Source organism: Lonchura striata, chromosome 6 (assembly GCF_046129695.1).
Source record: "Lonchura striata isolate bLonStr1 chromosome 6, bLonStr1.mat, whole genome shotgun sequence".
In the NCBI taxonomy this organism is placed as follows: domain Eukaryota; kingdom Metazoa; phylum Chordata; class Aves; order Passeriformes; family Estrildidae; genus Lonchura; species Lonchura striata.
The window spans coordinates 6,018,166-6,044,900 of record NC_134608.1 but is presented as its reverse complement, the minus strand read 5'-3'; the positions used below and the strand labels follow the sequence as shown (position 1 = coordinate 6,044,900).

Below are 26,735 nucleotides of genomic sequence, written 5' to 3'. Positions count from 1 at the left end.
TCTACTGAATATAAACTGAGGCTAAACCAGCATGTTTATTTTTCTGGCTGTAAAACATGTCAGTTATGACAAAAATCCCTTACTAAGGTTTTGCATCTTTTAAGCAGGAGTTTTATCACCATAATCCTAAGGATGGTCAAAACCATAGGAAGCTTTGCTATCAAAATGTTATAAACACAAACACACCATTGAAGAAGCCTGACCTTGAAAAGGGAAAAGGATTTAAGCATCCTATTCTTTTTCCCTAACATTAGTGCTGCAGAGTGAAAGCCTAGTTTTTTTTATTACAAAGCTTTTCTTCAGTTGCCCATAAAAATTAAGTTGGATGCACAAATCAGCCAGGTGGAAAACAGCCACCTCCACAAAGATGATGTTGACCACAGGGGGTTTCTCTCCCAGCAGCAGCTGATCTTTCTGTTGCTTTTGCCAGTCTGTGCACAATCCAGTCTCTGCACTCTCGTTCCAACCCCAGGAGAGGCTCCTTGCAAAGCAAACATGTGGCACATCAAACACAGGCTGAGACTTCTGTTTGATCCAGCTGCTGTTTTGCCCTCTGAAACTGGATAAAGTTTTGTGTGAAGATCAGAGAAAGAGCCAGCAAAGGCTGGCAGCACTTTGTCTTTCAGGACTTCACAGAAAAGCCATGTTAACAGGCAGCTCACCTCTTAGATGCCAACCTGTCAATATTGTCTGAAAGAGTAAGAAGGAACAACGATGCTCTTAATCAATAAAAAGTTTTCCCCATTCAGGAGTGTGAAACAGCACTATCAGCATTCTTGGAAATGCAAATATGTAATCATCCCTGCATCAAATCACACAGAACTGTGCACTGGAGGCAAGACCTCTGTTTCTGGTCCAAGTGCTGAAGTAGGGCAGAGCCATCTTCCTTGTTTTCTTGCCAGATCTAGGATCTTCTCAGCTCTCAGTGATTAGCAGCATTTGAGGACTGAAGCTGAAGGATGATGTTTCAGTGTGTCAGCAGTGAGAACAGGTCAGTGAGGTTCACACAATATTGGTGAGCATGACCAAAAGCACATCACAGGCTTATTTCTCGAATTACACAGTGATGCCAAAGCTCTGCTGGTGCCAGCAGGTAAGACAGAAGAGCAACTTTTGAGTGGCTCAGTTTTCTTCAGCCTCTTGAACTTGGCTGTAGCAGTGCCAGGGAGAGCAGGACAGCTCTGCAGAGCTGGAGTGACCAGTGTGTGGCTGCTGGGAGCATCCTCATCTTCAGGAGGGGAGATGGCTGCAAAGCCAAGGGTACAGCCCAGTGCTGGGGCTGAGGGAGGAAAAGCTGCTTTTTATCTGTTTGCATAACTCCTGTGAGAACATGACAAAGCAGGAAGGAGGCAGCTTGAGAACCTCTAAAACAAGTATTTTTCTGCCTCTTCAAGTCTCCCAACCAGTTATGAACACCATACATACTTTGCATAGAGTTTTAATCCCAGCTGCCATACAGGTTTTCAGACGTGCACAGAGCAGCTTTTCCAGAGTTGCTATTACATGATTTTTCTTGGAAAAGTTTTTTTTTTTTTCCTAAGAAAAGCTGGTTTTAAATGTTTGCTTGCAGATGTTGACAGCTGTGAAGCAAGGCACCACAGTATGCTGCACAAGGCTGAAAAATGTCAATGGAAAAGCCTTCTCACTAATTTCTATAGTGAGTAACCTTACCATTCCATCTGTGCAAGTTTTTGCATTCATTTGCAAAATCTCAGGATATATCTGTTTGCCAGAGAGACCAGGCTTGGGCAACAATGGCAAAGAACCATCTCAGCCTGCACAGAGAGGAGACCCCAGGAGAAAAGGATTTTATATAGCAATCAGAAAAGGGATTTGAGGGAGACAAGAGAAACCTAAGCACTGAACTGAGGCTGTCAGACCCCACACTGGCTCTGTGACCAGAATGCCACCTCATATCTGTCCCTTACCCAGAAAGACACAGTTTCAAAAACCAAAAAAATTAGTCCGGTCGTATCCCAGACAGGTGCTTCTCTCTGGCATGGTCTTCCAGCAGAAGTCTAATCTAAAAGTCACCCCAGCCCCCCTGTTCCCTCCTCACAATTGAGCCCCCTCCTTGCCATCTCAGACCTACCAGCATTCAACTGCTCCATAACCCACTCCTGTCACACTGACCTACGAAAGAAAAGGCAAAAAAACCCAACAAAACCCAAAACACTTCTTACTGCATGGCTCATTAGAGCCCTAACAAACTGACTCCACTCCCTCCTCCCCTCACAATTAGAATCATTACTATTTCCTTGGGCTTAGGCAAGCGAATTTCCATTGTAAAACCTCCTGTTGGTCCTTCCCACTTACCAAACTCAAGAGAAAAATGTTGAGATGTGATTTACTAGAGAAGGAAACCATTTAATACATTATTCATTAAAAACAGGAAAATAAAACTAACAAAGCAACTTTGATCTTTTCCATGATTAATTCATGTGCCAGAAGCCCTCTGATTTAGAAGATCTCAAACCATGCTGCAGCAGGAACAGAGTGACAGCATTTGTAAGTCAAAGCTCCCATCACTTGTGCAAAATCCTGCAGAAAAGCAGAATGGTAGCAGGGAGATCCTGAATCCTCCCTGCTCCTTCTGCCTGGGGGCTCCTGCGTGTCACAACCATCAGCAGCTCACATGCTGTGGGTGGCTCCAGAGCAGGATCACAACTCACTCTTGGGAGGCTCTGCTCACACAGGGAAGCACAAGATCCAAGCCAAACCTATTTTTAGCCAAGTGCAGCTTAAAGCTATTTTAAAAGTTGACATCCCCCTTTCTGGGCATGGGGGCAGCTTCAGAAGTTGGCTGCTTTGGTATTGAAAGAAGGGTGTCCACACAATGTCTGACAATCAACCAAATCTGCTGAAAACTCACATTTTTGTGTCAAGGCAGTGTAATTTGCTAGAGACACAGGTTTAACATCAACCTCAAAAGAAGGAGGAGCAGGAAAATACTCTTTATGGAACACAAAGACAAAACACACAAAGCAGCTTGGCTGAACAAAAAGCCAGATGAGATGGGAATATCAAGCATCTTGTGTCCAGAGGGTCCCAAAATTTTGCAGCATCTCCAAAATAAGTAACCACACTGCTCAACACAGCACCTATCCCTAGGATGAAATTTTGAGCCTTCCTCACCAATGGCACTGTACTTATCTCCACAAAAAAGCAAACTGTATCCCAAAGCACAACTGGAATCTAGTCAGGAACAAAGTACCTGGGAAAGCTAATTCAACAGGACAAGTTAAATATTCCCCTTCTTCTGCCACTGGGGCCTCCACTGCTTTTCCTGGAGGTGCACTGGCCTTGGGCTCACTGGGCAGGATGATCAACACCTGAATCACCACCCTGCTACACCTGGATTCTCCTGGTGGACTGGTCATCCCACAGCTGCAGAGCCCAAGTGGTCCAGCAACAAACTCGGCTCTGGTCCCACAGCTGACCCAGGAACTTTTGAGATTTCCATGTGGCAGCTTGCCAATGAGTCCTCTAATTTCAACAGCCTTAAAAAGCAGGTTGTTTACCATGCCACTCTCCCACGCAGGTTCCCACACACCATGGGCTGAGCAAGACACTGCCACAGCAAAGCATCTGTCAAGAAAAATAAATTCAGCCTCTTGTATCCCCAGCTTATTGGGAAGAGCTCTGCCAAGAAGCAGCACCTCTCCTCATCAACACATCCCCACCTTGGCAATGCAACAAGGAAATACTCAGTGCTCAGGCTGGGGACTGCACAATCCATCCTGAAACCCCTGCAGATGGCAGGAACCATGAGTGCTCTGCCCCTCCCAGTGCCAGGGGATTATTGGGATTTCCCAGAGGGATTTCCCAAGGCCTCCAGGAAATGCAGTTGGCCCCAAGAGCTTCCCAGCAGCTAACACAGCCAGATCTGATTCTCTCCCCCTTCCCCATCTCCACCCAAACATGGTTTTCACCCTGCAATACATATTTCTCCACTTCTGAAATATGTCTCTGGTATTTCAAAAGCAGATGTCCCAAATTCAAACAAATACAGCTTTAAAAATGCTGGTTGCCACATGGAGAGGGTGTTGCTTGCCTTGGCTCAGGCTCACAGAAGCATAAAGTTTGGAAAAGACCTCCAAGATCATTGAGTCCAACCTCTGACCAAACATCACATTGTCAAACCACAGCACTGAGTGCCATGTCCAGCTGTTTCTTGAACACTTCCAGGGATGGTGACTCACCATTAGATTGCTTGGGCAGCTCCATAATGTGACACCACCAATTTCATTCTCCCAGACAGGTGGCCCTTTCCAGCACGTGTAAGAGCAGCAGTAGATGCACATACCCTGCCTCCCCACGGGCTCTCCCACCTCACTCCTCTCAATTAACAAACAAGCAGAGCTGGGTGAGCAGAAATAAAGTCACTTTCCCCAACAGCTTAACGAGAGACACCTAAAACCTGTACCTCGCTTCATCTTTTTTCCCAGTCCTTCAATGGGGAAGGAGCACTTCAGGAGGGAATTTGTTTAGACTCAAATGACAGGAGATGAAAGCCAGCCTGTGGTTTGATGGTCACAACAGCCCTCACACAGGTTTAAGCAGTTCTCCCCCTACACAGCACCCTGCTTTCCATCCAGCACTGCCTTCCCACACAGCCATTTTCCAGCCAGATCATGGGACACAGGGATTTCTCTGCCGTGGCCTTCCTGTGCAAGTTGTCATCAGCCCTTTTGGATGCAATTGGACCCCTCCTTGAAGGGCTTGTTTCTCCCACTCTGCCTCCCATTCACAAGTGAAATACAGAACGAGAGCTGATGCAAGTAAAAACAGCTGTAGGACTAGACTGAGGCAATCGCTCTGGAATGATTCCTCACTCAACACTTAAGAACTCTGAGCTAGGCAGGCTGGACAAGAAACATTTTTCTGCCTTTGTCCTTGCTGACTTGCAAGTGTGATCTGCAAGTTTGTACTGTGAACATACACAAAAGACTCATTTTAGACATAAAAAATCAGCACTGCTTGGCTTTTGAGAGTTTTATTTTCTAGTGATACCCTTCAAATGAAAAGGTTTCTGGCTTTAAGGCAATTTCCTACATTTTATAAACAAATAAAGTTATTATTGGAAGCAAGTTCATCTGCTGGAACTGCAGCAGTCTCTTCGGTCCTGGCTCAGCAGCAAGGCTGTGGTTTTGAGCACACAGCTCCAGGGAGAGAGGAAAGCACTAACAGGGGAACACACTTCCCAGGAAGGGACTCTGCTTTACTGTGTGGATCAGTGCCAGTGACAGACACACGTGCTCAGCAAGTCTGGCAGCTAGACGGCAGAAAAGAGCTGAGATTCTGGGATTAAAAACAGTTCCAGACTAGCAAGAAACTGGCTTTGATGGTCACAGCTATGCTACTGCTGCAGCCTTTCCTGTCCCCTGCAGCTCTCCTACAATCCCCTCTTGTCCATCCTCTCACCTCCTTTAACCTTTTGGGCTTCTTTGAAGCTGCTCCATCCTGACTACTCCTGCCCATACCCCTCCATCACCACTCCCCAGACCAGTCTCCTACCTCCTATCTCTCCTTATATTCCTTATCTCTGTCCTTCCTCCAGGCCCTTATGGCTCAATTTCTTCTCCAAGCAACTTTTCCCAGTGTTTCCACTATTCACTGCCCTGGTCCCTTGTCTCAGCAGATGGGGCAAGGAGAGCAGGACACCTCTCAGCCAGACCTCCTGCTTTGCTCCCTCCTCTGCAGCACTGCCAGGGCTCCCCCTCCTGCCTCACTGCAGCACCCAGGGCAGGGCTGAGCTCAGTCAGGGAGAATTCTGGCCCAAGAACCAGCCACAGCCCAGTCCAGACAGCTGGTGAAGAACTGACCCAAGGCAGCCCCAGGGAAACCCAAGAGCATCCTTTTCAGACAGACAGATTTACCCTCAATTATGAAACTGCCTCATTCCCTCATCTGCAACCGCCAGCAGTGCAGGCAGTGCCAGGAGCTGCAGCCACTGAGGTGGTTCAGTGCAGGTGGTGTCCACAGCACCCCGAGCCATGCTGATGGTATGCAATTTATCCCACATCACAAATGAGTAAATATTACCCAAAGACAGCAGACAGGGACAGCAGAAGCTTTCATCCCTCCCTCTCTTGCCTCTGCCAAGCTTGAGGTCACCCTGGCCAAACAACGTCAGGATCTCTTTGCTCAAAGCTCTATTTTGATTCAGCATTTAATTCTGGAAAACAAACAGAACCATTGCTGCTGAAGCACTCCAGGAAACAAAAACAGCTGGCACTGAAGAGCAGGAAACTCATTATTTTCTGCTGGGCATGGTCTGCAACAACCTAAAGCAGAGGTGAATAAATTGCAAGTGTGAATATTCACCTACTAAAGCACCACTGGAAGATGAGCTCTGCTTCTACAGCTCTATGCCAGCTCGCCTAATGCCAAAGACCCAGTTCTGCTGGGTCAGAGCTCAGTTGGTTATTTGGGACATGTGTCCCCCTCCAGTGAAGTGCAGGACTGAACTGCACAACACCCTCACCAAGCAGCAGACTGATGCTGCTGATCCTCCTCTTGTCTGTGGAGCCAGAGGGACCCTTGGGTCTCCCCACGAGCACTAACCATGCCTGAACACCTCCCAGGTAAACTGAGGTAATTAAACACTGCAGCACAACAGCACTTGCTACCTTCAGGGGACAATGATGCTGAACAGGCACCCAGACACAAGGAAAATCCTTGACTGGGGTGGAACCACCTAAATCAGGAGTCTCCTCCAGAAGCCAGAATTGAGAGACTCAGATATTAAATGGGATACAGCATAATTTGATAGTTGGTGGAGCCAAAGTTATATATACATATATGTGTGTATTTATATATATATATATATAGAGAGAGAGAGAGAGAGAGAGAGAGAAATGGATGGATGAAAAAATAAACAGCATGGCTTTGTTGGTAATTTTTTCCCACATTTTCTGGCACAGATTTACAGAGTGACCCCTGGTAAGCACTGAGGCTTTTGGACAGCCATTTACCTATTCCATCAGTCAGGCACACCTCAGAAACTCTGTCTAGAGAAATCCAGGTACAGCTGAGGTGTGCTGCTGTCAGGGCATCCCCTTCATCCCAGTCCAGGGTATCATCCAGGTGCCTTCAACCACACTGGGTCCAGAGGGAGATGCCCATGAAACAGCATCAGAGTGCAGCAACCAGGGCTGTGCCATCATCCCTACATCCCAGCACTCACCTCCTATAGCTTTGTGTTCCTCTCCTCCCATCCCACACTGCCCATCCTGCCCCACTGCAGCACAAACACCAGCTCCAGCACAGCCCTGTCCTCCAAGGCCAGGGAGGTTTCATCTCTCCTGGGAACTACCATCACCTCTTCCAGGAATCACATTCAGATAAAGCAAAGAAACCTCTGTTCCTCATTACAGCCAGGAACACTGAAATCCCACTGATTGCAAGCCTGCATATTTATCTCTAGGTTTCAGAGCCCAGACAAAACAGAGACCACTGAGGAAGTGAAGTTAACCCTGATATTGCTGTTTGTTGCATTTTTACAGTGCCTGGGTATCTCTGCAGTTGGCAGATCTTGGCAAGTCACAAATGAATAACAAATATCTCTTGATATTAGACACACTGCAATAGCTGTGAGGCTCACACGGATCATTTTCTGAGAAATAAAAGTAGCCTTGTGGATATGTGGCAGGCTGGGGTGCTGTTCTCCTGCCTCTGCATTACAGTCACTCCATAAACACCAAGCCAATCACTTAATTTTCCAAGGTCTGGCTCTTCCTGCTATCAGGAATAAACAGTTTGTTTGTTTGCTTTCCTGTTGAAATATTTTCTCCCTGCGAAAATTCATCCTGTGAATTTAACAAACTCGCTTTGTTTTCTCTTTTTTAATGGCAGAGAGACATATATGAGATACCAGAATTCCAGGGTGCAAGAATACTCAGGTTCTCTCAGCAATATTTATCCATGAAATGCAATGTGCACATTTTGAAAGTTTCACTTTGAAATACAAAATAAAGAAACTCATGGAGGCTTCAGGAGAGAGCTGCTCTTGCCTTCACCTGCTTGTCTGAAAACCTCTGTGGGGTGTGCTGAGTGACCTCCAGGAGACCAATACTTGCGCTCAGGACTTCAAGATCAGCCTCTGGAAACCTTTTATTTTTTATTTTATGGCATTTTATTTTTTAACCTGACTGACACCTTTCAGCAAGGCTGGGGATCCACTGAAGTTCACCTGCCTGCCACACAGAAATGCACAGCATTTGTGGATTACACTCCTGGTCCCTGCAAGGGCTCAATCTTCTCAGGACACACTTAGGGTGTATCTGCTCCCCCATGAGACTCAACACTGTCCTGACCTATCTCCAGCTGAAAATGCAGAGCTGAACCAACATGGAGTGGATCTGGAAATCCCTTGCCTACAGCACACAGGTGTGACAAGTGTAAAGCACTGAAAAACATGTAGACATTGGAAAAAAAAATACAAGAGTGTAGAAATGCATGCTTCCTGCTGGTGTCTGCCACATAAGACTTTGGGCTAGACATTAAATACTTCCATGTCCTCAGACTGTAAACCAAAGACAGCAGAGCTTTCTTATTCTGCACTGGTATGTCCTGTTTGCAACAGCAGGTTTTCTAGGTGGTGTCTACTACGAGTTTTAAAACTCTGCTAGAGTCACTAAACCAAAAAAGAGCAGTGGTCCAAAACACAGGGGATGAGAACAGGACATTTTTTTTATTCCTGGTTCCTAGTTTCCAGTATTTATTCCCTTAACTATAAAAGATGAGCTGAAAGCAGTCATTATTGCATTATTACAGTCATTATTGCAGTTACAGGATTGGTAAAACTCTTTTACTCCCTGCTGTGCAAGAACCTGATAATAGATCTGCCAATATAAAATTTATGGGGCTGAGGAGCTATGTTGTAGTGCAGAGCAAGGATCTTGTTAGCACAATACCTCTGTTCCACTTCACACTTTAAGGCTACAGATCTTTAGTGGTATCTGTTAGAGAAAACATCATTTCTTTAAAAAAAACTTTGTGTTAGAAAAATGTATTCTAAGAAAAATGACAGCAAAAGACCACAAGTCTCTGTGTTTGAGGACAAACCATTTGAATGTGCCAGCTGCAAAACAAAGAAGCATTTCTTGGTCCAGAAGCAGGTTTGGGCTTCCTGAACCTGGTTGTTAGGGTACCTGTAGGTAAACAGGTTCAGCTTCCCCCTTGGGGAATGGAACTAGATGATCCTAAAGTCCCTTTCAATATGATTCTGTGATTCCTTGCTGCTGCAAACCCTATAAACATGAAATATTTAGCAATAGGTGCTATATCTGCTCTACCAACTCACTTGGCTTTTCAATATTCTTGTCATTCTATTTCTTGCCCAGAACTTAAATTTGTCTTTACTGACACTGAAAGAAAAGAAACAACCATTACTTATTTTAGAACGATGAAATTAAAACTGAACTTCAAGCCAGAATTATCACTTTGAGTGACAACATGAAAAAAAAAAGGCAAATTGCAAGAGTTCAAAGCACTAAAATAGAAACACTGTTTTCTACAGGGCTTGCTTCATTCATTAATTCAGTCAAATACTTCATTTGTATTAATTTAATTAGCTTTGCTCAGAATTAAATAGAGCAAACAGAAAGAGAGGTGGCAAACTGAGGGCATGCAGCACACCTTGCAGGCAAAGCTGTGAGTGGACTGGGCTGGCTCTGGGATTCCAGTGTTGCAAGGGGAGAGGTTCAATCCACCCAGGAACACACCTGGGGCCTCCCAGTGTCCAGCCTGACCTTGCTGCAGCCAAACAGCCTGGCCCAAGCACCATCTCCAGCTCTTGGGAATCTCTTCTAACTTCTCACAGAGGCACAAGCCACAGCAGTGGTTCACCCACACTTGCTGCAAGGCTTTTGATTTCAAATCTTATCCTGCCCAAGAAGAGTTAATTCAGGGTTTGCTCTTTCACAGCTGAAACCAGTGCTCAGTGGGAAAAGCAACAAGCACTGGAGAGCAGGTCTGAATTCATGTCAGCAGCTGAGCAACACCCTCTGGGGTACCTCAAGAGCCCTACGTGTGTAAGAGAGCAATAAAGCAGATTTTCTGCCTTTAAAGAAGCCCTGCAAGAGTTGAGATCTTGTGGATTATCTCAGAGACCCTTGCACACACATGGGATCACAGGGAGGGAGGGAAGCAGGACTCCCTGCGTTCTGTTAAACCACAGCTCCTGCAGTCCCCAGGCCTGGGCAGAGCTTGGTGTGGTCCCACACACTGCAGCCTGCTGCTGTTCCCCCAGCTCCTCAGCTGACAACATGCCTCACATCCACAGATGGGCCACATCCACAGCAAAAATACCTCCGAGAAAGCACATTCACTATTTTTACTAGAGCAGAGGCAAGGAGACACAGTGACAGAGGTAAGAAATGCTAAAGACACCCTTGGGGGAGAAAAAAAATTGTATTTCTATCCAGAGTAAAAACAATAATAAAGTTTTAAAAACGCTTGGAAAAAATTTCATGACTAAAAAAAAAATCCAAAATGGGGAAATAAACAAAACCCAGAAAAGCGTAAATAAATTCATTTGAGAAGAAGCAGGAAATCAATACCTAAGCAATGCCTGAAGTATGGCAGGCAGAAGTCAGTCCTCCCCTTCTCTGTAAAACAGTCGGGACTGGAACAGCTCCTGGGTCAGTGAGGGAGATGGCTGGGGAAGAGTGTGCTTCCCTCCACCCCAGCTGGGAGCCAGGGCCACCAGTGATGTGCCACCCTTGGAGTTCAGGAGCTGGACTTTGCTGACCCTTGTGGGTCCCTTCCAACTCAGTATTCTGTGATTTCTGTGAGAGGTAATCTCCTCCCAAGGTAAGGAGACTTTCATTTTAATTTTGCACTGTTTGTTTCACACAGGAAATGTCAGCTGAATGAGGGTAGTTAATATAATCAAATACAGCTTAGCACAGCAAGTATATCCAAGCACAGAAAATAAAGAGAGGCAGGTATAATTTCTCTAGGCCTTCCTCACTTCCTATTGCTCCGTTCCTTTCTTTTTCTGAAAAACTACATGTATTTTAAACACATCAAACAGGCAGATCTCCCTGCCTCAAAACAGCAGGGTAGCAGTGACGGACAGAGGAGCCATATGGGGACCTGCAAAGAACTGACCTCTTTGCAGCTGCATGTTTGCTATACTGTCCTCACATCCTGACAGCTCTCAAATGCCTCTGGCAGACTCCCAGGAGTCACACCCTGCTCCTCCATCCCTGCTATAGGTAAGCAGAACCAAATTAAGGTTTTGGTCAGAAGAACTTTTGATCAAACCAAAAAAAACCCACCAGTCCTAAAGGTAAAGTCCAAGCACCACCAGGACTGCCTGTTTTGAGTAAGCAAAACAGGACAAACAAAATAGGGCAGTCTCACGTGAGCCTAAAACCCCAGTCTCAATTATTTTGTTGGGGGTTTTTTTTGGGTTTTGTTAATTTTTCTTCTTATCCCCCTCACTTCCTCCCTCTCTTTGCCCACTTTTAGGACTTTTACTTTACTGGATGCAGACAATGCCTGAGACCCTGAGAATTTAGCTATTTCCATAAACAGAACAGCTAGCTCAGCATAAGAAGTCACAGGGAGCAAGGATGATATGGTGGTAGCAGCTGCCCTCCAGATCAGGGGAATCAGTGGGAAGCCACTTTTTGAGCTTTCAAGTAATGAATTCTCAGACTTTTTTCCAAAAAACCCTTAAAATTTCAAATACCATTCAGAGCCTCCACACTTCCAGCAAAAGAGACAAAAGCAGAATTAAATATGATATTATGAACAAGACCTCTCTGTGTATCAGAGGGAAACTCCTTCTGCATTAACACCTGCTTTACCCAATGACTGGGAAAAGTCAGTATCTGCAATCAGGCTTGCCCTGGATTAAGACTTTTCTTGGAAACTCTAAATGTGAACAACCAGATACATGGGAACAACCAGACAAGAAAAATCCTAAGTGCCATCTTTGATGTTCCTGTTCTTTAAGTCTACACATCCTCAAGTACAACAGAGGAAAGAGAAGTAAATGATTTCCAACATTTCCCATTTCCCTCGGCAAGCAGTAGCTGTACAAACATCTGAGTTCTGCATTTCTCATCTCTGAGACCTTGTTAGCAACATGCTCAGCCAGCAGCACAGGTCTGAAACACGCTCTGGATTTATGCTCATGCCCACCAACCCCGCTCAACCCTGCTTTAAATGGCCAAGCATGGCACTCTTGCATGTGGACACAAATTGGGATGTAAGTCAGTAAAAGCACTCCGGTTTCTTCTCCTTCTATCCCTGGCTCTGTCATAGGAAATTAAATCCAATTTCTAACATCCTTTTCATCCCTGCAAGAAATTCCTCCAGGCCCCCCCAGCACACCTTGGCACTCTCCCTGTTCTCTGGTTACAAATACAGAGATTTCCTGGGCTGCTGAAGCACAGCTCACATCCATGCTCATAACTGGTATCACAATAAAAAACAGGGACATCAAAACCATCACACTATTAAATACATATTCAATATAGGTACCAAAAAAAGGCTGCCCAGATAACTTTTTGGGGCAGCTGTCACACTAAAATCTTGCAAGCTTCCTGTGCTAAGGGAACATGGGAAACAGAAATGCTCCTGAAGCAGATGTGAACCATTACAGAACAAAAACCATCCAGATGTTTTAAACGTGCTCCATTTTAAACATGCTCTGCTTTCTCCTCAGCTTGCCCTTAGAGAGGAAGCCAGGTGAAAAGCACAAGTGACAAAATCAACCTGTCTGAAGGACAACTTCAGGGAATAAACCAGAGAGAGCATGACCCAGCTCCCCAGGTGTGAGATCAGAGCAGAGGGCACACACAGCTCCAGCTGCCACCAACAGCCCCCACCAGATCTCCCCCATCACTCAGGAAACCTCAGGCACACCACAGCATGTGGCTCCTGAAGAATCCAAAACATCTGCACTGCTCTGGAACTGATGGCAGGGACACAGACCAGAGCCCAGCTCTGAATGGAAACAAGCCAGAGTAACTCCCTTACCTTCTGTGAAGTTTCCTGTAAGAGTTATGACAACAAACACTTTGCCTTCTGGTTCCAAATCCACCTGAAAAAAAGGAAAGGAAATGTTAGAAGATTGTTTTCTTTGAGGCAGAAATTTGAAAATATTTGAAAGCGTATATATTCTCATTCACACCTTAATTGAAAAAAAAAAAAAAAAAAAAAAAAAATCAAGCATCCAGTGCCCAAATTGTTCAGCATTCAGGGCTCCATAAAAAAATAAGAAACTTGAGTCTTCCTTTTTCCTGGAAGTGCTGAACAATCTCAACCTTGCTAGATGAAACAGAAGTTTAAAAAAATAAAATCTGGTTAATAGTGTTCCAATTTGTGAGACAAATGAAGCAGGACTAACACTGAATTCTCTGGGAAGATCAATGTGCAGCTGTTTTGAGAATTACATGGATATTTCCTCTCTATTATATTTTATCTCAGTGAAATTGTTTCAGTCTCTCAAAATACCATCATTGCTGAGGCAAATGGTGATTTAATACATAAATCACCTTCTGGCCTTAAACCATAGGAAATAGAAAACTGTTACTGCTGTTACCTAAGGACTTCTTGTCGTTTAATCTAAATTAGATAGAGATACAGAACATCATTTTAGGGATCAGACATTCAATCCCAGTGTCAGTCAGCCTGTCCTTGAAAGAAAGCATTTATTTTTTGGCGAGTAGATTTTTTCATTTTGAGATACATTTTTAATAAAGGTCTTGCTTTTGATGGTTTTTTTTTTTTTTGAGTTTGTTTGTTTGTTTTTAAATTTTCCAGCTAAGGATTCATGACATTTGAGTCAGGCTGTCACACAGAAATCTCAGTAAAAAACAAAAACAAAGCAAGAAGTAACAAGGCACCCCCCAATTTCCCACAAATTTCAAGGCTAAAATTAGCAAAGAGGAGCTTCACACCTCATGGGTACCAATCACCTATATAAAACAGGAATTTTGAAAATGGAGCTCTCTGGGGGAATTAATAGATTGCTCATCCAAACCCTCCCTACTCCTCCTGTACAACCACAGGATGATGAGCTCAGGCTGCTTCCTGTACAGTGTGAGCCCTTTGATTCCTCTCCAGTGTAAAACATCCAGCACATCACTGAAATAAACCCCCAACATCAACCTGAACTCCCAAAGCAAAGGCTATGGACCACCCCTGACCCAGGAACTTGCTCCTGGTTTCCGAAAAAGGCTGCTGCCATGAACCTAACAGGCAATAATATTAAGATACTGGAAAAACAGAAAGGTGAACCCTAAAGAGAAGCCAAACAGCCAAGCTACAAATGCAAGGAAAGCACCTGCACAGCTGTAGGTGGGAGGAGGTGACTGAGCTGGGCTGACTCTGCAGGGCTAAGGTACAGAATGCTGACACAGCCCAGAAATAAACACCCTTCTGGGGTAAGTGAAGGGGAAGCACAGACAGACATACATTTCCCTAGCCCACAATTTGTTGCAGAAGTAGAGAAATTGTTACTTAAACTGTTGGGAATTTGTTAGGATGAGCAGAAGAAATGTTTTCGGGAAAAAGAATGAGCAAACATCTCATTCACGTGATTCCAGCTATGGTTGTAAGGTGCCACACACACACTCCTATCAGTGGGACACAAAGCAGGGAAACTACAACTGCTTGGGAAAATCCTAGCAAAATGCTGATTTTATGGACACTACATTTTCCACTAAAAAAAAAATTAAAATCAGTCTCACAAGAAAATTTTAAAGCAAATATTTAGTCCTGACTCAATATTAATTTTTGTGCTTGTTTGCACTGCATATTACACTGATTTTAGGAAGCTGTGTTTCAACAGCCCTCTGACTCCATTAATATTGAAGACATTTCCCAAATAAATTTCAACTCCAGCAATATCATGCATCATTTTTACCTAAATTTCAGTTCCCTGGAGAGATGTGCAGCTTTGTAAAGAGATGGTTCTTTCCAAAATATATAATAATATATAATTACACAGATTGATTTACAAGACAATAACGATTCAGGTTTTATGGAAAAATCCTTACTTACTTAGGTTTCCAAAATAATTTTTCAGTGCTTATTTTCCTGCCACTCTCCATACAGGATATGTCAGATTCCTGCTTCCACACTGACAAAGAGGATCCTTCCTCCCTTCTTCTGACACAGTATCTCTGGTGGACTAAATCCTGTACTCCTTGTTCAGTCTTAAGAGCAAAGGATTGTCAGGATTCAAGCTTCTGGGATGAGGCCAGGAAATCCAACAAAAGCATCAGCCACCGTTGACACAGGGCACAGACAAAAACTGGCCCAAAGTCCTGAGACACCTTGTTCTCCATCCCTGCAAAGAGGATTCCTCTGCCCCTAGCACAGCACAGTCCTCTGCCTATAACATCTTACAAAACAGAAACAAATTAATTCAGAAAGCAAGAGCATGAGATTTATGAGGGTTATAAAACAATCTCTCTCCCCTCCAGATCCAAGATTAAAGACCAGACAAATCCCCTGCACCTACTAAGCAGCTGTACTCATGTTGTACCACAGTCCAAGAGCACTCAGCCAAGAGGACTTGAGCTACACTCAGTATCTTCTTAAAGAACATCTAAGGGGGCTCTAATTAAAAATTACAGCTCCAAAATGAGGCTGAAGCCCCAGCATGCCAGGAGCTGCTGAAACTTTGGCACACCAGTGGTGATGGATGCAGGGAGTTCTTATCCTTTACAAGGATTTAAACCAGACAGTCTTAATGGTTTCTCTAGTCTTAAATTGATAGCAACAGAACAACAAAAGATAACATACCAAGAAATGAAATTAAATAATAACAGACCACATGGAAAAGTCTGGCTTTTAGACTTGCTGTGATCTCCTTTAAGAATGAATTTGACCAGCTAAGTAGCAGCCAACTCAGTACCTGAGAAAACTCTCAGACTTGTGGAACGTGCCCAAAACAGAAAACAACACCTGACCTAAAAACCTGAAAGGAAAATGTGACCACAGACCTGAGCAACATCAGCAGCTCCCTGAGAGCAGCACCTGCCTGGCAGGACACGCTTCTCACCATCACAGGGACACCCTGAGCCATGGCCACACCACCGGAGTGGCCCATGCTGGCCGCAGCTGACACCGTGAGCTGCTCACACGAGCTGAACCCACGGTGCCAGGGCAGCCCCACGTGCTGGGCTGGGTGTGAACAGCCAGCACCTCGCTCAGGCCCTGGGGGTGACCTCAGGCAGCCCTGCAGCACAGCCACTCATGCTCCTGTCCCTGTTTCACACCTTCAGCACCACCTTCACACCCTCAGCAGCACTCTCACCCTTGCAGCGCAGCCACAGCTGTGGGAAACTCTCCCGATCCAAAAACTGCAGCCAGAGCTGGGCACGCAGAAATTGCCCAGAGCCAGCTGAAACCAGAGACCCACAGATAAGAAGTCTGGTAGCCCACTGTGTCCCCACAAGGAGGAACTACTGATATAAGCTCTCCTTCAATCTTTGCAGTCACCAAAGCACTTCCAGCACCAGCACCTCCTTTCACAGGCAGAGAGGGCTTCTCACCGTGTTCTGTTACTCAATAAGTCCTGAGCAGTTCAAAAGGGAGCAGCTGCCAAAGGACTGGCCCTCCAGCCATGGAAGGGATAACCCGACCTGGGCTGGCAGCCCAAGCCCTGACTCCATGCTGGCACAGCTCCAGTGATGCCCGTACTTCCCAGCACCAGCAAACACCCTCAGGATCCTCCCAACAGCAGCGTGGGTGGAACACAAGCACCACGCAGACACCAAGTTTTGCTCCTCACTTCTTCTCTGTTTTGCATTTCCCAGCACTGACATTAAAAGCAAAACCCCTACATTTTTACAGAGAAACAGGGTGGTGCAATATTAATCTTGACAGAGTTAATAAAGTCCAAAGCAGACCATGAAATCAGTTTGGGTCAACAAAGCAGCTGATATTCTTTCTTAAAGAAAGCAGGAGAGGCTCAACAGCCTGAAGGCAGCACAGGTAATGCTCAGGAGAAACTCCTACACCATGGTATAAGAGAAGTGATAGAGGAATGTAACCATCCATAAGTATTTGACACAATCAACAAAGAGTAATATGTACAGAGAAAAGTTTCCTAATGCCAAAGATCTGGCATGGGATAACTTATTTTAGGGAATCACAAGCTTATGCCTGAACGGTTTAGTATCAAAGCCAAAGGAAAGTCTTGTTGTATTGGGAGCAAAGGAGAAGTATGAAATTCTACACATGCCTGATACTGTGAATGCTGTGAGGTGCAGTGATCTCAGAATAAATCAAACTAAACTGGTGGCGTGCAGCATCATACCACTGGCAGGTAGACCTGTAAACAATCATCACCCTTCCCTGCTTCTCCAGCACTTTCATCCTCAGCCTGGTCCCCAGGGAAGAATCAGGAGAAAAAACAGACTTTCTGGCTGCTTTAGAGGTAACCTGGCCAAGTTTTAGCTCACTGGGAGAGGAAAGTGTGCTTATCAGCGTAGTAAATCCTTTAGTCACCCTCAAGGAAATGAAGGCAGCACGTTTGTCCACAGCACAAGGGGTGAGGAAAATCAACTGCTGGAGCTGAGCTGTACCTGTGAGAACAGCACAGGATTTTGGCCCAGAGCTAAGCACTCACTTTAACTTCTGTTGAACTTCACAGCCGAACCAGGGAAAACAAGCGCTGGAGGATTTTGGCAGGCGAGCTGGAAACGAGCAGGTAAGGATGACGAGTTCAGCCACGGCTTCATGACACTTCCACTGCGAGGCACAAACCTTTGCCAGGACAGTGTGCTGGGAGTTAGGAACTCCACTCCTAACCCAAACCACTCACATGGTGCCCCATGCCTGAACTTGCCAGGATCCTGCTGCTCCACGTGACTTCAAAAGGGAGCTGCCAGGGACCGGTTTCCCACAAGGAGGGGCACCAGTGAAGCATCTCACACACCTTCCCCAGAAAAGGGCTGTGCTGGCATTGTTCCCAACCACAGGGCAGGTATTATTTACTCCCCTTCTCTGCATTACAAAAAATAAGTCAGTTCAGGAGTGGAGCAGATGCAGGGAGACCAAAACAGGGCTACTTAATCACATGCCTTCCCACATATAATAAAAACTGTCCATGCATGATTCATCGCTGGAAGAGGTTTGGAAAACAAATTCAGAATGAGGGTAATCTCTCAGGCAACATATCAACACCCAGCTGAAGCATCCACTGAACTTGAAGAGCAGGTATAGCGAGTTGGCCTCCGAGAGAGCCCAGCCTGCCCGGGGAAAGGATGGGAAGAGGCAGATCCAAAGGGTGCCTGCCTGCAAGTCGCTCACTCTCCAAAATCAAGATGAGGTAGGTAAGGTGGGTCTCCAAGATGAAAACACATCTTCAACACTGCACCTGGCAAGAGCACTACATCGCACAAACACAAGTTTATAAGATTTTTTTTTTTTTTCTCCCCTCCCATCCCCTCAACAGATAATCCAACCTGGGAAGTCTGATCTGAGGCACATCAGAATCAGTGGGAATCTTTTTATTGTGTTTGGATCAGACACAAAAGATGACTGTGTTTACCCTGGAGCCTAGAACATCCCTTGTCCCATTGCTGCCCCATCCTCCCTTCCCCACAGGCACAATCCATAAGCATCCTAAAAGCACAGCCTTTTCCTAAGGCATGTCGATGCTGACATGGCTTCAAAAACAGAACAGGCCAGACACTTGCAGTGAGTAAAGCAAATATAAAAGCTACCTAGGGACTTCATTAGCTTAATTAAACAAGTAGCTGTATCTTTTGACTTCCTACATAATTTTTAATTTTAATTAACAGAACTGCATATGTAATCAGTCATTTGTAGAGGCAATTCCCAAGGCTCAGTCGAAAGAGCTGAAAATTTGGGTTAGGCTATAGCCGGTTTTTCACATGCCTCCAGTTATTTCTTGTCATCTTTCTTGTTTAAGCTCTTACCAGATCATGCTTATGGAATGTCAGCTCTTTCTGTATTTTAATAAGGTAGCACCTCCTTGGACAGGTCAAATGGCAATTTTCTCAGCCAAATACACAATGTCTGGGTTAACCAGTCTCTCTTATACTTTTTGAGGCTGACAGACACCTGTCTATCAAGTCAGACACCTTTGAAAATCCTCAGGGCTGTCTAGTACAAAGAGGATTTTGCATTTCCAGACCAACACATTAAAGTGTTTTTTCTACAAACACAGAGCATGCACTTTTTAAGATTCAAATCAGGGTGCCTTAAAAAAAAAAAATAAAAGCATACACACAAAACAGGGTACCAAGAATTTTCTTATTGCTGCAAAGGCTGGCAAGTGCTCAGGGCAGCAATTCCCACCACAGTTGCCATGGGCAGACCTGGGAAAAGCTGCCAATCCCACCTGCAGTCAGCAGGTCCATGTACCCTGAGTGTGAAAGCCCTCACAGCTCACCTGAACAAAGTTTAATACTCTGCAGCTAAACTCACCCATGGGTGGAAAGTCAGTCTCTCCCAAAACTCCTATAACCAGTTATTCCAGCTATTACTGTAATATTGTCATTTAAATTTTTTGTTTCAGGACAGCTGCTTAAAATATTACTTTTGTTTTCGTTCAAGCTGACTAATTATAAGCTGTGCACCAGCCATGAACAGGTATGCATAACTAATGATTCTTAGCCAATCCTGGACTCTTTAATCAATTTTAGTCTGGTTTCATCCAAGAGATTACCCACCTCTACAGTAGATTTGCTGAGGCGGGAACAAGATTTATTTATCCTGTGAAAATTCCTGCCAAGAAAACCTGCTTGAAGAGCTACAAATAGAATACAGATAAAAAAGGAGGTTTCAAATCTTAAAAAAAAATTAAAACTTTTGAAAGCATGAGCTAGAGTCTGCTCCTATGGTGTTACAATAATTTATATGGCTTTTGAGAAATACCTCTAAAGCAATGAATGATTTACAAGTAATGATTGCAGGAAGATGTTCTTTAGCAAATTGAAAAAAAATTAATGTTATAAAGTTAATAAGAGAGAAACACAGACACAACTGGTTCAGGGACTAGTATGTTTTTGTTCTTCTTATATTTTCAAAGAAAAACGACAACTCTCCAGAGGGATTTTTTACCTTTTTTTCCCAAGTTATGTGCCAGGGGCAAAGGATCCAATTGCCTGTTTATAAATCCCATGGTACTGAAGTTTTTTGAAGACAAGGCTCAGATCCCAACAGTACCATCACTGAGTAAGAACCCACTCCTTTAGAAATTTATGTGAAATTCAAACCAAAATGGGGGGAACATGGGAGAATCTAAGAATTTCATGCACACACTGGAGTCTGCAAGAGAGGAGAGCTTCCATCCACAGCCTCCTACAAGTGTGGGGCTAGAAATGGCTAGGCTGGTGAATGGGCTGAGAAGAAAATGAGAAGGATGACCAGACCCTACCAGTGAGGGTCCCTTTCCTGAGGGCACAGAACATGCCAAGCGTGGGATGACTCTCTGAACTGCCACCAACAGCAAAGCTGCTGCTGGAACCACCCTGGGGACAGCACATGGTGGCCAGGGGAGATGCCAGGCAGAGAGAAAAGGCTGCTCTGAGCCTCCCTGAGCAGAGAGAAGGGGCAGGAACCCCCCAGCTCCCTCCCACAGCCCGTGTGAAACCAGAATCACGTGGGCAGGACGGATGCTGCCTTTCCCTACCACAAGCACATACAAGCAGAGCTTCAGCTCTGCTGAGCACAATTAAACCTTAATTATTCACCATGCATCTTTGTAACACCGTGCCAAATACCACCATGTCCAGTCCATCACTGTATTTTCCTTCCAGCTCCTCTTGTCTTCCTCCTACAGCTAGTCTTTTTTAAGGGATGGGAAGGAAAATCACAAATTAATTTAATTTCCCAAAGGCAAATGCTGACATCAATGCAGGACCACTCAATTAAAGGATGGCAAACGCAGGGCTTCATTTTGAGCTGTCTGAACATTTGATTATAGCAAATACACCCATGCTCACATTCAGTAGCTGCTATCAGCTTTGTATATGCAAGGTATGGAAATCTGCCTGCACACACCTGTGTGTGCAACTGCAGGTACAAGAGGCTGACAGTGGAACAGGGTCTCTGCTCTTGAGGGGACTTAAAAGCATTGACCAATAAACAACAAAAGTCTTCTATTTCCATTCAATTAACAGTGACAATGTATCAGTAAACCTCAACAACCAGTTATCACCACCAGAAGAAAAATCTTTCAATAGCTGTAGAGCTGGAGTTGCAAAGGGATGATCCTGACAGCTTTTAGGTCTATCACTGAGCACACAATACAGGAATTGCCCTTCTCTATCTCCAGGATCTGGAGATTATCAACCAAAGTATTTTCTGTCTCCTAAATGAACCCAACATAACTTGGCAGAAAACACAGGAAATTGTGCCACTTTTTCTGTTTACAGTTATAAAGATATAAATTCCTTGACTGGTACCAAGAAGGTATGTTGGTGGCACTTCCCACGTCGGAACACTCCAAGGGCCACCACAATGAGATGCTGAGCAGAGCTTCCTCAAAGTAAAGCAATGACACAGATGTGCTTAGAACTGAGGCAATGCTCCCCAGGAAGGAAAGAACAGTTAAAAAGCAAGTCCAGGTAGTCCAGTGCACACCAGAGACCTGGGTTTGGCCCAGAGAGGAACAGAACAGCCACCAGGCAGAAATACAGGAAGAGCAACAAAAAGATTGGGCAGAGAAGCAAACAACAGTTCTCTCAGTCTTGAGAAGTCTTCCAAGGCACAGAATTCACCTTCAGCTTTAATTAACCTCCCTAACAAATTGAGGCAGACTTCATGAATCATTTATGACTTTACACTAAGCAGCACAATCTGGAAATGGTCTGATGTTCTGTGTCTCATTGGTTGCCCAGGGACCACCACTGCACAGCTAAAGCAGGACGGCACTTAGGGGCAACCTAGGGGCAATCCACTGGGTTGTACAGCATCAGGCAGAGCCCCCAACACCCTGTTCACGGATTCAACCCAAGGAGCAAGGACCCCTAAACCAGCTGCATCACTATGTGAAGAGCCCCTCTACAACTGTCTCCCCAGAACTTTGCTCACTCACCTACTTGTGGTGTTCTCCACTATTCAGTGCTGGGAAATATTTTCTCATTATTCACAGGCTTTACTGCATAATTCTAAACTTCTGAGAAATTATTCTCATTTGAGTCTCCATTAGGTGTGTCACTATTTTTAAAATATCTTCCTGCTACATGTAATTCATTTGGTGTACTGCTGCTTTTCCATTTTTGTCCAATAGCTCTTTCTTCTTTCTAAAACCAGGCCACAGCAGATGAGATAATGAACAATTAAAATCCATTAGTCCTCAAGCTAATCCATCAAATTTCTCAACACCTCAGGTAGAAAGGGGAAAGGTCACAACTTTTTCCTACTCCAACTATTTCAGTCAGATACTGAAGAGCCAAATACCATCCCTTTAGCAACAATTAAAAGTTAAGTCCTGGTGCTGCAGCAAAACACAATCTGATGGAAAAGTTCAGTTATTTATGATGCCTGATGACTAATAATGAGTACTGTAAAACTACAAAAGAAGAATTCTGGAGTGAGATGTGCTTAGCATGTTGATGCCAGGAAGATGGGGTTCCACAAGACAGAGGTACAGATGCAAACCAACAGCCCTGCAGAGAGCTTGACTTACAGGCACCTTCCTCCTTCTTTCCTCCCTTCGACACAAGTGTTAAAAAGACTTTTACTGATCTTCACTGAGCTGGGGACAGCTGGAACCCTAAAAAGTGGATGGCAGAAGCTTCAGGAAGGCCCACAGTGCTGGCTGTCACCCAGGCTGCCATCCTGGTGTCACATTCCTCTGGTGCTGTTGCCGTATCTCTCCTGAAGCCAATGTGACAGAAGGAAGGAGCTGCACAGGAGATTGTGCACTCCAAACACATCACCCACATCAGACACACCCCAAACATCTCCACCTTTCCAACCAAAGACAGCAAAGCCCCTCTGGGTGCTGAGCACATCCCACACCATCAGTTTTACAGAAAAGGAAAGCAATGTATGGGAATGGCAGGAGCAGAGGTAGAAACAGGGCTTTGGGTCTTCAAAAAACAGAAGTAGCTCACTGCACAGCAGCCACACTGCTTGGAGAAGTGCAAGGGAAACTTGGCAAAACCCACAAAAGCAACATGTACCTGGACTCCACAGAAGCCCAGACATCAAGAAGAGTCAATTGCTTCAAAGCACCAGAACTCTCAGTCTTTTCAATGACTTTAAAGCCGTGAGCTAAGTGATTGAGGGGCATACAACACCACCCCTGTCAGCATCACAATGAATTAATTTATGTGCAGGATCAAGTTATCAGCAATATTTCTGGCAAATCCTGAGATTTCAAATGGCATGTCTCAGGGGCATGCCAGTCTTTAGAAGCACAGCTCCCAACACAGCTCACATTCCCATTTAAAGTGTTAGTCCCATTACTCATCCTTAGTGAGGATACCAAAAGGAGAAATTAAATCAAGCAACTTTCAACCTTAGCATGGTCTGTAACACTATGGGGAAGCCTAAGCATCTCAGCTCTGATAATTCTTCCCAGATCTGGAATTGATCACAGTGACTTCCTTCTTCTTCCTCTCACTTCCTCACCTGGCAGTTTCTTAGCACTGAAATTATTAATGAGTAACATTTACACCCAGCCAGTATTAATCCACCACATCCCCTCTCCATGTTGCAAGATGATCTGCCCAATAATTTGAGACAGAAGGATGAAAAGCAGACTATCAAATACGAGTGGCATCTCACAGGAGAGAACCTGCTTGGGACACAGGGAAAGATGAAAAGAAAGGTTTAAGAGTACTTTAGCCCACATACTCCCTCTCCCATTCCCTGCCAACCACTTATGGGATTGCTCCATATCCCTGGTACACACATCCCAGAACATCATGTAAAAGCACCAGCAGTTTCTGGCTGCATAGCCAATTAGATGCTTCCAAAGGTACCAAAAAAAAAAAAAAAAAGAAAAAAAGAAAAGGAGTGCCAAGGCATGCACACCCCCAGCATTCCTGAAGGTATGATGCTTGCTCCTGGTGTCCAGATGTTACTGCTCACATCTCTGCTCCAATCCCATGAGGTCCAGTGCTGGGAGCCACAATCAAGTCTCCAGGCAGCAAAAAGAATGTAGGTTGCAGATGACAACACCCAGAAAAGACACGCCACTGCCAACACTTGCTTTGCCAAGTTAGATCATATCCTATTTGTACAGTGGGTTTTGTTTATGTTTGGTTTTGGTTTTTATTTTGGTGGAGATGATGGAAGAGTACAACCAAAATATTTCTGTGAAACAGCAGTTAGAGAAAAGGATGCAGAGGTGAGGTTTTTCATGGGGAAGGACAGTGGGTTGGATATCAATACCAAAAATAATATGGAAAAAAAAAAAGTTGTCCTGAAATCCTGAGGCCAAGCATTACAATAAGAGACAGACTGTCCAAGACCAAGCAATTTTTAGTCCTATCAAGTCTGTGATTACAATTTTCCTCATTTACCTCATGAGAGAGATGATCTCACTACCCACTTGTGACCATGAAGTCAGAGCTGTGACTCCAGCAATTAGGCTAAGCCAGGAAGGAGCTGAACAGCACCAGCCTCCAGCTGTCCCAAGCCACCGGATGGTGACAAGGTGCTGTGTCACTGGGATGTGCTGCTCAGCTGACCCAGCCACCTGCCTCCCTCTGAAGGACAGAAGGCTCTCCAGGGTTTTGTGAACAACTGCAAGCTGACAGGCAGCTTGCTGGCACCTACCAGCAGCATGCTGTCACATATTTCCTCTTTTTAGTGTTTCTTTTTCCCTTTCCAAAGCATGGTTTCAAGATGGGGAACTAATGTGACCAAGATTTACCTTGGATTAAATAAACCAGAGGGTTGAGACACCCAGAAAGGGTATGTAGAGGAAAAGGTCAGGACACGGTTGGAGTGGTTTTGCTGACAGGCCAGTTGAGAACATAACTTGCATGCTGACCACATTTCCCATTCACATTTCAGCATCACCCACAAACCTGCAGATAAACCTTCTGCTCTCCAAACAAATCTTTTGCTGAGGATTGCCACAAGCCCCAGCACATGGCAATCCTGGGTAAGCCAAGAGCAGGACAGGCTCACTTACAAAGCCAGTCATATTTAGAACAACTGTTGTCATGTTCCCTCCTTTTGTTTCTTTGTGAATGGAAGGCCTGGCATTTTATCTGTGCCAAAGTGTTGCATGTGTTTTATATACAAACACACATGCTTTTAACTCCAGCATGCTAATGTGTTTGAAGTATAAATTCCCTCCTGGAGAAAAGCACATCTCCACCTGGGTGGTACTGCTAATGTGGACCTCACGCTTCTCTTCCTGCTGACAAACAGCCCTTGCTGTGTGTGGGGACACATTCCCGTAACTCCTTAATTCTCACCAGCTGATGACAGCATTTATCTCCTGAAAATAAAGTCAAATTGCTTGCCTTCTTTAAGATTTACCAAGCTGTGTGATATAAAGCCAAGAGGCCCTCAGTTCCTGTCCTCTCAGCAACCACCTTGGAGGGAAGTAAATGAAGAGATCCAGTCCCTTTTACTAACTGACCCACATTCAGTGAAGGGAAACATTACAAACACAGCTCCCTAAGAAACATAATTTACACTGTTACACTGTTCAACTCCTAATACACATTACATTGAAAGAGTCTGAGGTAAGATTACAGTAGCAAGGAGTTTGATGGAACCACAAAAAAAAGCATAGAATGGTTTTGTTTGTAAGGGACCTCAAAGATCATCCAGCTCCAACCTCTTGCCATGGGCAGGGACACCTTCCTCTAGACCAGGTTGCTCCAAGCCCCATCCAGCCTGGCCTTGAACACTTGATCTTGAACTGGAGCTGCTGACTAGATCTTGGCCACACCACAAATTGTGACTTTTCATGATTCTAAAAAACTCCTCTTGCAGCCCAGCAGAGTTTGAAAGGCTTCTGGGGCATTGCCACACAGAGCAACGTGAAACAGGGGGGTGGTGTCAGATACTGAGATAGAAAGCCTGAACAAATACTGACCCACTGGAAAATTCACAGCAAGAGATGGAAAGATCTGGTACTCTTCAAACACCTACATGTTCTAGCTGTGGCTTTGAAGCAAGCCACAACACTGTCTATTGTAAAGAGCACTGTTCCTGTGGAAACACTTGCTTAATATTGTCAGAGATGGAGTAAGAAGAAATGCTATAGGTGTACAGAATTTTGCAACTACCCATTTACTGGCTAAAATATACATATATATTCAAAAGAGAAAAAATTCCTTATTGTTGACAGTGAAAAATATTATCAGGCACTGAAACAGCATATTTTTTGTGCAGCTGGAGAATTTAAAATAACAAACCAAAACCACCAAACCCAAATTCCACAGAATCATAGAATGGTTTGGTTTGGAATGGATCTACCTGCCTAGACCAGGTAGCTCCAAGCCCCATCCAATCACTTCCAGAGATGAGAGATCTGCAAATTTTTCTGAAAATGAAATTTCCTATGACCAGAACTATTAACATAAAAAGATAGTTTAGTCAACCTAGAAATGAACCACAATACTTATACTGAGAAAACACTGATGAGCTTTTTTGAGATCACAAAGATGTTTTCAGAGCAATCTTTCAGAAGCCAAACATGGGGACACCAAGGGCTACTTAAAACCTGCAAGCTCAGTTACTCTTTTCTCACCTAATGTTCATGTTCAAAACAGGAACAGGAGCTTCAAAAATGTTACTAAAATAAGAAG

The 26,735-nt window shown here is 44.6% G+C and overlaps 1 protein-coding gene across 1 annotated transcript in view; it reads right to left on the bottom strand.

The window, feature by feature from the left end:
* PRKCH (protein kinase C eta) overlaps window positions 1–26,735 on the bottom strand; it is a 112,528-nt gene that overhangs the window by 73,033 nt on the left and 12,760 nt on the right. Inside the window, exon 2 of the mRNA XM_021554501.2 lies at window positions 13,000–13,063. Coding sequence (XP_021410176.1) covers window positions 13,000–13,063 — 64 coding nt within the window. The remainder of the gene's footprint in view (window positions 1–12,999; window positions 13,064–26,735) is intronic.